Source organism: Phragmites australis, chromosome 18 (genome assembly GCF_958298935.1).
Source record: "Phragmites australis chromosome 18, lpPhrAust1.1, whole genome shotgun sequence".
NCBI classification, from domain to species: domain Eukaryota; kingdom Viridiplantae; phylum Streptophyta; class Magnoliopsida; order Poales; family Poaceae; genus Phragmites; species Phragmites australis.
This window is the reverse complement of record NC_084938.1, coordinates 3,741,738-3,755,012: the sequence shown is the minus strand read 5'-3', so window position 1 is coordinate 3,755,012 and position 13,275 is coordinate 3,741,738. Positions and strand designations below refer to the sequence as shown.

The 13,275-nt window shown below is 39.0% G+C and overlaps 1 protein-coding gene across 1 annotated transcript; it reads right to left on the bottom strand.

Annotated features, from left to right (window-relative positions):
• Positions 1–181: 181 nt before the first annotated feature.
• Positions 182–4,333, bottom strand: LOC133899568 (uncharacterized). The gene is made up of 10 exons (XM_062340564.1): positions 4,029–4,333; positions 3,506–3,584; positions 3,300–3,394; positions 2,250–2,354; positions 2,068–2,147; positions 1,652–1,742; positions 1,469–1,576; positions 1,171–1,257; positions 780–848; positions 182–699 (listed from the first exon to the last, which is right to left on the bottom strand). Exons 1-10 carry the CDS (start codon positions 4,230–4,232, stop codon positions 517–519), a joined length of 1,101 nt encoding a protein of 366 aa, XP_062196548.1. The 5' UTR covers positions 4,233–4,333; the 3' UTR covers positions 182–516.
• Positions 4,334–13,275: the final 8,942 nt, after the last annotated feature.

Below are 13,275 nucleotides of genomic sequence, written 5' to 3'. Positions count from 1 at the left end.
GTTTACAATTTAGGGTGTGCCTTAAATTGCGACTATGTAAGGGTAGATGGTCAATCTCTTGTATTGTGTATAATCAAACTACTATCTTCATCGAAAACATGCAAAGATTTTGTGTCACTGAAAAAGGTAATCCTATATCAGGAATATTTCACAGCAATGGAAGCACCTTACAACGAAAGACTGATCAAAATCACAGCTTGTATACAAATTCACATGTTTTTCTAATAATTTACGTCTCACAAGAGCTATACCGGGAAAATTTCGCTAAATCTTACAGTCCTAAGTTCATCTAGCCCACTCGATGTTCGAGATAAAAGTATAAACAAATACCAACAGTTTATTCTTGATAACCCTCAACCTAAGACCATCAGCAACCTAGTTGTTTGATGGTTACAAGAGTGAGCTTGGACAGAGAAGGTCAGGATGAGAAGCTGGTGGCCAAAAAACTAATTCTTTACAACGGCAATAACCCCTGGATAATGTTCATAGGATGAGGAACTTTCCCCCTTGTCCTTTTCAAGCTCTGGCTGTTGAATCTGTTGGCGCTGAACCCGTCGATGAGGTGCATGTGTCAAGATCCCGTTTGCTCTTTGATTTCTTCATCTTTGCTTTGAACCTGGACTTAGCCATCAAGGTGTCCACTGTGTTTGCAAAGTTTCCAATCGCCATTGCAATCAGCAGGATCCCACAGACCACAACCTGTGACAGAACACAAAGGTTACAACACGGATCAAATATGACAGAATCCTGGTTGCATCAACAGCTAAAAAGTCTCTGACCTGCCACTCAGGGATGACACCAGTATGAGCTGTACGAAGAAGTAGAAACCCGACATAACCCTCAAATCCCTAGACAAATAGGAAAGAATAACAGATGGTTACTCAAGCGGCCATGCATTTACGAGAAATTATAACTTTCTGTTACATGATGCAATCATAAACCAATCAATAGTATGAATAATAATATCCGATACAAAAGATCTGGCACTATCATCAAAGAATTCTCGGAAAAACATCGTCTATCTACTAAAAAAAATATGAAAAGGTATCATGAGTAAAATAAGAGAAACCAAATTAAAAAAAACCAGCAACTTATAATCCTTGATGAGCTTAACTAGATAATTGCATGTTGCCATGTTCAACACCATGGAACCGTGAGCATAAAGTATACCTGCAAGAGAAAAAGGAGAGGACACAACAGCAACAATTGACCTTCAACACCAGCAGTCTCTCCCCATACGACATCCATTCTTCTAGCCTGATGGAAAAGCAACATTTCAGTTACAAAAGATTACTCTGACTGAAGTTTCAGCATATGATTGCACAGGCAAATGCCATGCAACGAGAAAGACGATGCAGAGGTAATGTCAATCGTGTAAATTTCATCAAGACAATAAGAGTTGGAATCATCAGAGTTACAATCTAAAGAAATAGCTCTTTTCCTCTCCTTTTTTGTCAGAATATGTTACCTTTCCCAAAGCAATCCTAGTATATAATCTTTGACGCTGATATCTATTCTGCAACATCATGACAAATCCTTGCATTATGGCCCAGCACAGAAAAAGTTCTACACCTCTCTGTGAAAAGAAGAAACAGGTTAAGCACATGCATTTCTATACAGTACATAATGGAAAAAGATCTAAAATGCCTACCTGTTTACATGCACAATCAGGCTGTCCCTTTATCTCCCATGTGAGACTTATAAGAGCCATCAGCATGGCACAATAGTGATGGAGTATCCACCTTAAGAACAAAAGTAACTTCTGTAAGTTCCACCAAAGAAAGCAGTGGTGTTGTGCTTACATGAATATAAGTGAGGGGAAATTACAATAAGAAAAAAAAAAGCAAACAGCAAGTTATAAGTGGAATAGTGGACACTTAAGTTTGGAAAAACAGAATTTTTTTTCATCTATTGTCTGTGTAACAGGACTTAATACTTCAGATCATCACTGTGTCCCCTCCAAACGAGAGGAAATACATGCAAAAACTGACGAACTTTAATCCAGAGGCATGAACACCCATAGTTTTCTCAAATATGATTAAATGCCAGAGCTTCAGTGTTCCTTACCAAGGACGGATATCACTTCCGTTAACTCGCAATATGTTCTCACGCAAAGCTAAAGTTGTATACAGGAATAACAACCAAGCCTGTAAAACATAAGTTCAGACGTCAGTGTCTTTTGGCATGGCACGAAACATAGTATTAGTTCAAATGTTGCTGCACTGCAATGAGCAAGCATTAGACTGTACCTGGTATAGCTGAACTGGCAATGTTGGAAAGCATCCATTCCATAACCATGATCGAAGACACAATAGGATCACTGGAAAACCAAGAAACAGTAACGCAGTTCTATCCTGAAAATAGGGGAAAAAAGTGATTATGAACAGAATAAGATTTCTAGCTACTCAGGATCTATATCTTTACACAGTTCTCCATGGATGTAGCAGTGATAACTGAAGTAAAATTTCTTCGAACATGCAGATGAGAAGCACGCATTTAGTTCCCGATTTGTGTACTCAAAGATGATCAAACATCGAATGATCCACATAATATTGATGGAAAATATTATCAGTTGAAATTCTCCAAAATGTTGACCTTTCCATTTGCACATAAAGGATGTTAATTTCAGTATCACCGTCATCGCAACTTTTTCTTTGAAATATACAGCTTAGGAAAGGAGTTTTTTCACTAAATAGATTGGAATGTTAACAAGATAAATCAAAACATAGGGAGGTACAAGAGCCCTACGACAAGCTAAAGTTGCATCGCTAAACTCGCCAGGTATTTCGTTCCACTAGGAAGAGTGAGGGTCAAGAGGGTTCTTATGTTAGTCATTTCTGTAAATTTGGAAAAGTCAAGTTACAATGCTATAGTTTCATAGGCAAATCAGAGTAGATTAATGTGACTCTAATTACTTGGAAAAATTGAAATTTAATTATCAATCAAAACTTCCATAAGTTAGACTACTATGTTAACTGAATGGTGTCAGATACAAATGGAATAGTTAAGTAGCTATTGAGTCAGTGAGCTGCATAGACCTGCACTCTAACAACTGCATGTGCCACTCAAATTGACTCCGGTATCATTTCAGACTCATGATCAAAGTAACTTGTACATTGCAAGAATGCACGCTCTCATTTAGTTGAAGCTTTGAGCCAGTGGAATATACCATTGTTCCTAAGATACTTGGATCAAAAAGCAACTTGTCCCAAGCACACTTATATGCTTCACCCAAAGACCTCATTTCAAAATGCAACTTGATACCTAGAATACCATCAATAGTACACTTTCACACATACCCTGTAGCTATTGTACTCCTCCTTCACCTTGAGCTGCACCTCCTTCCTTGTTGCCCGCAGATTCACTGGGCCCAAGAACATCTTGAGAAAGGAACCTGGAAACCCAACAGAAGTACAGGATATTGTAGATAAAATAAAGGATTCAACCCCCCAAAAAAGAAGCTGAAACCCAATAACAAGATCAAGTTCAAAAGCATACTAATTACCATGTCCCTTGCTTGGGATCAGTGACGCAATGTCGCCGTCGCTTAAGAGGCACATTGCTCGATCCAAGTCCTCCTCAACCTGCGCAAGCACACCCAAGATCACAGCCACATCAACACAAGCGAATGCATGCACATTGTGACGATCAATCAACGGCAGGCACGCAAAATGACACAATGATTCAGGAATCCAAGGACTTTAAAAGTTCCCTCTCCACATGAATATTGGCACTATGAAAGTTGGCATTTTTTACAGCAGACCAAATCGCAGTTCCACACGAGCAGATCTCTCCAGCCATCCGGGGCCGCCCCGCCGCGCCGCGCCGCGCCACCCACCTCCCACCGACGCGGCACCGGAAACGACCCAGCAGCACAGGAAACCCTAGGCGCACCCGGCACCAGCGCAGCGAGCGATCTCCTCCAGCTCTCCACCCACCGACACGCCGGCACGCACACACGGGGCCGAGGGACACTCAAAGAGCGCGAGCGCGAGCGCGGCGAGGAAGCAGAGCGGCGATCAACGAACCTTTTCGCTGTCGGCGTGCGCGGCCACCGCCCTCCGGAGCCGCCGGAGCTCCTCCACGAGCGCGGCGGCGCGGCGGCGCAGCACCTCCTCCTCCGCCCGCGTCCGCGACAGCAGCCCCGACGCCGCGTCCTGCAGCTCTCGCGCTCGCTCCGCCGCTCGCGCCGCCGCCGCCTCCTCCTCCCCTCCCTTCTTCTCCTGCCCCATCCCTCTCCTCCTCTGGTCGCCTCTCTTTCTCTCTCTAGAGCTGCTGCTGTCCCTAGAGGCGGCGAGAGCTGAGGCTGACTGGTGGACCCCACGGCGAGGTGGGTTGGTCGTTTGATTCGTGTTGAGGAGCTCAGGTTTGTTTAATGGAAGCATTGCAGTGTGACGTGATGTGATTTGGAACCTTAAATAGTTGTTTAGTCCAGTGCTTGGAGATGTAGATTTGGATGTGATGAGTAGGATTTTGTTTCTAGTTTTTGTTTTTTTGGGGTGTTTTGTTTTGGGGCTTTTTTTAGGTTGGGTTACTTGTTGGAAATAAGTGGCGTGGGCCCATGGTATGATATTTGTATTGCTCTATTCGGTTATAAATACTTAACGTTTTGGATATAGCACAATATAGAATTGAGAATGACGACTAGAAGGAGTGAATAAATATCTCATAATTTTTTTTTTAAACTGATAGTCTTCTCCTATTACGGTCAGCCAACGCGTCTCAAAACTAAAGTAGAAACAAAATTGAAGAGAAACAAATTACTATAGAAATCACCAAGAAAATATGGCTCTTATAGTTGAAATTGAACACTAGATTTCACTAAAACTCAATTCATGCATTATCACGCACAAAAGCTTGCAACTTGAAAAACGAACACTTAGATATAAATAGATAAGAAACTATCTAAATTGATGATTTAGAGGTAAGAAAATTCAAGACTCATTTGTATATATTTGTATGTAAATTTTATGTCTTAGCAACAAGAAAGAGGCAAAAATTCAGCCCTTAAGAAAAACAAAAAATTGCAACGAAAACTAAAAAACTAATAACGAAGCAACGGAGCCAATAGAAAAAGACTAGAAGGAGATGAACAAAAGCATGAGACAAGCAAATATATCTCTAACTCCATTATAGATTAATCACGATCAAAATCCTTAGTCAAAAGCACAACTTAGAGAAAACGTGAGCGATAGATGTTCCGATGTTCACTCCTCCTGAGCACCAAATCATCCAGCGTGTTCAACTCACCAAACCGTACATCTTACAAACTCTCTATAAATATTAGTCTAGCATCCATTTCACCCCATCGTTGGACCATCTCATGAGTGCAAGTCAACTAATGCCGATCTGCAACCTCTTTGGAACAAATGCTCTAGTGTGCACCGCTACCTAACGTTGGACCATCTAGCGTGTACTTCAACTTTTTCTTCTGAGTTAAAATGCTATGGTGTGAAATCCTTCTAAACGTCAGACCATCCGACGTGTTCCATTTTTCGAGCGCCGGATTATCCGGTGTGTATAGTTTTTCTGGCACAGAGATAAAAATACTCCAACTCTATTTCTCTCTGCAATTTTGGTTAGTCATGATCATAATTCCAGTATGAAAGGATCGAAAGGCTCAGGAGGGGGTGAATTGGGCTATTAAAAGAATTGCTCCTACCAAATTCTAGAACAAATAGCAACCTTAGCCTATATGAATTGAAATACGACTACACGATCAAACTAAACAGAAGCAAGAGAACAAGCAAGTCAGAACACAAAGTAAATGCAAAAAGTAAAGCTTGCAAATAAGTAAATGCTCAAATATAAATACAGAAAAATAAGGAGATGCACTCCCCCTAGTCCTCGTTGGAGTATCCACAAAGGATATCGCTCCCCCTTGAATCACGAAGTCTCAAGTGCTCATTCATTATTGTCACTTCTTTATCTCCAGATTGGCAGGAATCAAACCAATAACATAGCTCTTTTCATGGCTCCCACAAAAACTCCAAGAGCTCCGAGACACCTCTAATCACCAGAGATAGGCTAGGTGTTGTAAACCACCAAAAGTAACAAGTCAATAGCTTCACTTGACCAAGATCAAGTCTATACTATAGCTATATACACACTTGCTACTCTCCAAGCAATAAAGATGCCATTAACCTTCAATTAAGAACTTTGGAATTCACTCTCTTACTACTTAATGATACACACAATGTATAAGCTCTTATGGGGTCACAAGAGATCCATATAAGACCAAGTGAGGGGTATTTATAGGCTAAAGATCCAAATTTAACCGATGCTCAACAACCCAATTTTTCTGTTAACACCGGATGATCCAGTGAGCATCTTCTTACTTAAACCGGATAATCTGATGGGTACAAATTTTAAAACCACATCGTGCCAGTTGTCATTAGCTGTTACTATTGAGAATAGTCCAGTGTAGACATCCAATGAGCATACCTTTATCACCGAACCATCCGTTCAGTTGACTTCTGATTTTCAAACAAATGTAACTTTCTCTGCAAGAATTGCTTCGGTGCTCATTTTGTCCATCACCAAACCATCTGGTGAACTTAGCGACTTTAAACTATCCAAAGCAATCTCTCTGCAAAAATTAGTTTAGTGATCTCACCTTTCAATCACGAAGTAATCCGGTGAGTTCAACTTCATTTTACCTGGAAAATATTGTTTTTGCTGAAAAAGCTCTAATGCTCTCACCGAGGTAACACCGGACCATCCGGTGTAACACTTTGAAAAATTCAGGACACGTGTCACCAAGAAAAGATATCAGTGGTACCTGCATGTTAACTACGAGACCATTCGATCAAAACATGTGATTTCTGTCTGAACCAAGAAAAGTGCTCTGATGAGAACAAGAGTCACATCATTGGACTATCCAGTGGGACTAATTTCACTAAGCGCATCCAATTCAATCTTTTATTGAGCTCTAATTTCACAACATCTCAACTATAGGCTTCTATGAGCTACATAGTGCTAGAAATTTACAAATATGCATCAAACCAAGTCTAGACTCAACTAGATCAAACTACTACTATTAGTCTCTCTTTATAATACAGACAAAATACTAAGAAGAAGATATATACTACTCTAAATATCTTTTATCTCTATTGTGACACTTAGAACTAAAAGATCATTAATCTTAATGCACGTCTCCTTTGATCGTCTGTATAATCAACTTAGGAACCGAGAATACTCAATCATCATTGTGAACTAAATTTTTAATACCCTTTAAAATAAATTTATTAGTCATAATGATATGATTGTCATTAATCAGCGAAACACTTACCACTTACTTAGAGATCTAGGTGCTACATAGTACGTATAAACATGTAATGCAATCCAACAAATCATCGAACTAAAACAACAACTTGTAAATCACTCATCACATATAAATTAATACACATTTCAATTTAGTTTCTCACACAGTCTTCAGTGTGTACATTTAATCATTATTTTTAACTAAAATGTATTTATATAATTCAATAAATTTATTATATTATAAAATTATTTTAAAAACAATTCTACACATGCAATTTTAATATTATAAAACTAAATATTTAAATTTTATTAATGATAAAGAATTTATAAGTTTAACTAGATCTCATTCAAACCGTCTAGTATTTTTAAATAAATCGGAGAGGGTATCTTGTAGTTCGATGCGGATGGGGATGCGTAGATTGAGATTTGGGGTTCTGTGTTGACCTTTTTACGGCGTAGTCGTGTTTGTGAATGGAATGATGTCTTGCACGTCATCGAATCAGCATAAGCGGACACGTGCAAATGCAAGTGAAGCTTACAGTTAGGTAAAAGAGAGTTGTATTGGTGCTTTAGACGTCTCCAACCATATTTATTTTATTTTATTTTATTTTATTTTATTTTTTATTTTTTTATTTTCTCTTATCTTCAACAATTTTTCTTCAAGAGGAATCGTGAAAAAATTGAGAGAATTCCTTCTTAAAGAGAATGAGTTAGGAATCTTTTTTGACGGAAACCGTAAAAGAAAATCATTAAGGCACTGAAAGGAAAAAAAAATCACTTCATAATAAGAATTTTGTCCCCAAAGTAAAATGTTAGCTTTAGTCTTACACTTTATGCTGGCGTGGCATTTGCATTTTTTTCAACCGTGCACGAATCAAGTTGATACAAAAGCGGACAAATTTTCGACGTCTATGGTCTGGCGAATAGTTCGTGCCTTATCTGGCGTTTTCGCTTTTTACGTGGCTACATGATCGCTGTTTTTGTATTTATTAGTGTGCATGACAATGTAATGCATTTGATGTTTTACTTCTTCCTCTGGGATTTTCGCATTTGTTCGGTAATCGTGCGCACCACGATATAAATAGACAAATCGAGTCTTTGCTAGCTGTTTATGCAAAAACACAAAGAAAGGTGCACTCTAACAATCGCACCACCATCAGCTGCAATCATCACATTTGTAGCACAACCGCAGTAACACACCAAACTAAGCATGTTGCAGGTCGTATAAAAAAAGGATTAGGCTAAGGAGATACGACCGGAGATAACAATCAGCCCTAATTAAACAGCAAGGTCATGTTTCACCATTTCCCTTTTTGTTTGGGCGATCAGCCGTTGATTACATATATAAATATAGACCTACCAATATTCAGACCTTTTTGCAACTCTTTTAGCCCTACCAAGGTATTCTAAAGCTCCGTTTCAAACGCGGAAAATTTACAGGATTCCTACAGAACGGTTTGATATGGCATTTCTGCATCTCAAACAGGCCCTAAACGTTTGTGAAGTTCAGGGTTAAAATTAGACTCGAAAGAGTTGGAGGAACAATAAGTGGACTTTCTCCGAAACGGATACCAAAGACTGAAGCATCACACATCACACAGCTATGCTCGGTACAAGTCACGGAAAGGTGCATCCACACGACGAACACGTCTTATGAGAGAGTGACACTGCGACTGTCATATTACTTCCTATTACCGTGGTGTACCAACCATTCTGATGGTTACTGACGGGTCTAAATTAAGATAGTGATTGTTTGTCCCTATAGTCTTATCTTTATAGATTCTATATATAAGTTAAGGGGAAATAGGTCGAGCGACATTATATTTATAAAAGTTAAAAATATTTGATTTGGTCTATCTGTTTAGACGGGCTGAGCTGAAATTCTATTTAGTAAATCAAATCTGAGGTTATATAAGGGGATATAAGAGTTGAAATTATGATTTGTTACTCATATGAAGATGATTTTATAACATTAATAAGTAGGTTTATCGCAGGAGCCTGTATCCACTAGACCAAACAAGAGAGGAAAGTTCTATTCGAGCTTTCCTGCTGATCTAGGCTGAAAGTGTATATATGCATTTCTTGGGTCAGGCTAAAGTAATAGATATAGATAATTAAATATGTTTCTTTCTAAGATTATACATATCCGTCAAGCCAGATCCTCCCATACAGGCAACCAATCAGTCCCTAAGACTATGATTGGTTACCCGCATGAGAGCAATTTGGCTCGATATATACGTATAATCTCAAAGAGAAACACGTTTAATTAGTCGCATGTACTGTTACAGCTTGACTCGACGGATGCAAATGTACGCCCGCAGCCTGATCTAACGGATGCTAGCTACTGTATTCGCTTATGCAGGCTAGTCCACTTATCAGTGTCACACAATCATCTTCATACAAACAACCAATCACAGTCTTAACTCCTGTATCCGCTCATATGAGCTTAGATTTGATCAACCAAATAAAAATATAACTCAACTTGTCTAGATAGACACAACCAATTAAAAGCTATTTTTAATAAATATGACTCTGCTCAGTCTGCATCCTCTTGGTTTGCATATACGATCAATGCGGCCGCATACGCTTATACATATAGACTCACTTGTTAGTGTTATAAAACCATCTTCATACAAGTAACTAATCACGATCTCAACTCTTGCATCTGCTTATACAACCTCATATTCAGTCAACTAAACAGAAACTTATATCATTCTGTCTAAACAGATACAACCAACTAAATACTCTTCTTTTTAACAAATAAGACTCCGCTCAATCTGCATCCTCTCAGCTTATATACGGTCCATGCGGCTTGCATCCATCTACACATATGAACCTACTTATCAGTGTCATAAAATTATCTTTATACAAACAATCAATCACAATCTCAACTCTTGTATCTACTTATACGATCTCAGATTCGATCAAACAAAACAAAAATTCAACTTAACTTGTCTAGATAAATACAATCAACCAAATACTTATTCTTTTTAATAAATATGATTTCATTCAAACTTGTATTCTCTCGATCTAAATATAGACCCATACAAACAACCGATCACACCTAAGATACCTGATGAATCAGATCAACTGAAGAGCAGTAGTGTCGGCTGTTCAAAGTTGAGCACCCACAGGCGCGTGCTTCAGCTGACGAGCCTGCAGCACAGTACCATTACCTGACAAAGCCCACTAGCGACATGGGGAGAAGAGAGTTGCGAGATTGTACTTGTGGTGGATTCATGGAGTTGCTAACATTTCGGCCACAGAGGCACGGATTAATGGCTTTTGTTCGGCTGCTGTCTCCATGATGCTTATCCACTCCTGCTGCGCTGCAGTGAGATTTTATTAATGAGTTGGTACATATCATACTTCCTCTGTTTCTTTTTTTTTATTTTTTTTTTAAAATCAGGGCTCCTTATCTAGCCTTCATTGACGGCCTCAACAGTGTTATACGGGACGAAGGCTTCGAACCCTGCCGGCTCGGCTCTGCCACTGAACTACATGCTCATACTTCCTCTCTTTCATTATATAAGATCTTGTTTTTCATCAATAGGTTACAAGCACGTTGTTTCTTTTCGATCCTGCTAAAAGATTCAATTAATCACTCAATCGATAGGAATATATGAAAAAAATGTTAACTAAATGCACCTGTAATTTTCGTGGGCGCCACATGATGAAGCTGAGGAAGTTAATGTCACAAAAACTTGTTTAGAAAAGAAGTTTCAGGATATGAAAAGGGGAAACTCCTTGCTTCTTATCCTGTAAATTAAGAAGTCACTTCCTTGTCACGTACAACCTATCCTAGACCTACACCTTTTTTAACTGGAAATAATGGAGTCACTAACACTCCAATGATAATAAAAGCAAGATTAGCCCCCATTGGTTAGTGAACCGAATAGACGCTCCTACTCATCTACCCATGATGATGACATACAGGAAAGCCCGTAACCCACATCACATATAAATGATTATGTTAACCTCTGCACTACCATTGTGATGCTCATCTGCAGAGAGCATGATACGCATATCAAAATTGTTTCGACCCAATTACCGGAACACAAGATCTCTCTTTTAGAACGCTGAGTTTTTGAAAAATGAAATTTGGCCAGAGAGCAATGAGCGCTTGCTAGATGGATGTGTACCTGGAAAATTTGAAATTTGTGGCACCACAAAGGGGGACAGTGACAGCAGAGGCTCTTGCCCTAGAGTGACCATCCATTGCTAACTTGTGTATGGAGCATCCAATCCATTTATGGTTGCTTGCCGTCTTATGGTATGTGGTGTACATGTCCTCCGGTATATATGTTCACGGACTGTAGTAAATATTTGCTAATTTCGTTTTAGCATATGTACTGTACACGGCCTTTCTTTAAAAGATGTTGGACCTGGACCATCTTCTTGTGGTATGTATACAAGTGGGATGCGGTTGTAGAATGTATATTATCTGCTGATGACCTATTGATTGTTGCCAGTTTTCCATGTTAGTGATAATAACTGTTGTATGAGGCTTGCATTTAGGGCTGTGTATGTGTCTGTGCATGCCTATCCAAAAGCAAGCTTATGTGCGCAATCCAAGAATACGCTAGAAAGACTGGCTAGCTAATGATGGTATTCATTTATCACTTAACTGCTAATCTTCTGGGAGAAAACAACAGTGCATGTCTAGAGATCTCGAACCACGCGTCAAAGCTACTAGTCTGATTAGCACGCCTGTTTTTTATTTTTCTGTATAGAGCACGATAAAAGAAGATTAAAAAAATTAGATTCACAAATTTTGTATATTTCAATATTTATTTATAAAATTATTAATGTTAAACATATTTAATTAATTATAGAGAAAATAATAGTACGTTTATGCATGCATATAGTTTTAACATGTAGGTGAAAGTAATACTAACCTAAAAAAATTTGTTTCATATTTTTTTTGAGTTTTAGATATTTTTCTTTGCATTTTAGATTTTTTTTCAGCTGATTTATTAATATAACTAATATTCATTTCGACATTTTCTAGAATTTCCAAAAAAAGAAAATTACATATGTATGTATACGTATGTATATACATATATGTATGCTATACATACGTATACATACCCAGGGCCCACTGCTACAGCCCTGAGAGCTTGAGAATTCTTCCACCATTAGTAGATAGTATTGATGTGCAACAAAAATCAGCAGGATTTTCAAGGTGAAGAAAATAGAAATACAAGAAAAAAGCGCATATGCAGCTTTCCAGGGGAGTCAACAAGTATCACTCTCATGCTAACCTCCAGCAGCAAATGTTGTGCAAGATTGTTTTCCTTTGGTCCAGAAACCGACACAAAGCACCAACCCTCAAGCAGTGAGCAAGACAGGAAGTAGAAAAAGAAGAAAAAACAGTGTGCAAGTGTCACCTAGTCAACAGTCAACACAGAAACAGAGAAGAATTGAAGACGGGAAAATAGTTCAGTCAGAACCTGCAGAGGGAATGGGCCAGGAGGTGGGCCCTGAGCAATCAAAGCCTGCAAGCCCATGAAAATCCAGAGTTTACAGGCACAAGTTGCCTGGAACAGCTGATGCCTGTTGCCATCAATTGTTGTCAGCCTGTTGCCATCAATTGTTGTCAACCTGTCACCTGTTCACCATTAACCACCGCCTTTTTTTATCAAACACAAGCTCAACACATGTACTGATGATGTACAGAGGATGCAGCTAAGAGTGTATGCAACACATGAATGCGAGTGTAGCACCAGACATCCCAGTTCAGCAATGCTATGAGTTTACATTGGAACACTTGGAACAGTGCAGCGCCAATTAAGGCGGTTGGTAGATGATCGCCAGCAGGGCGCAATGGCACAGAAATGGCCGGCATTCATGATTCATTTTCGGATCATACCATCATGCTAATGGTTTGATCAAGCTAATCAGACATTAGGCCCCAGGAAGGTCCATGTACATAATAGTATTACAGTTTATGAGGAACAAAAAAGTATAAATCCTCAATATTGTGGTTGTTTTGGAGGTTGGAAGACTATG

Excerpts from the sequence above, each read along its gene's own strand:
- LOC133899568 (XM_062340564.1), bottom strand. The coding sequence starts at position 4,232 with ATGGGGCAGGAGAAGAAGGGAGGGGAGGAGGAGGCGGCGGCGGCGCGA. Across the intron at positions 3,395-3,505 it reads GATCCCAAGCAAGGGACATG|GTTCCTTTCTCAAGATGTTC; the intron begins GTAATTAGTATG and ends TTGGGTTTCCAG. Across the intron at positions 2,355-3,299 it reads AGGAGTACAATAGCTACAGG|GATAGAACTGCGTTACTGTT; the intron begins GTATGTGTGAAA and ends CCCTATTTTCAG.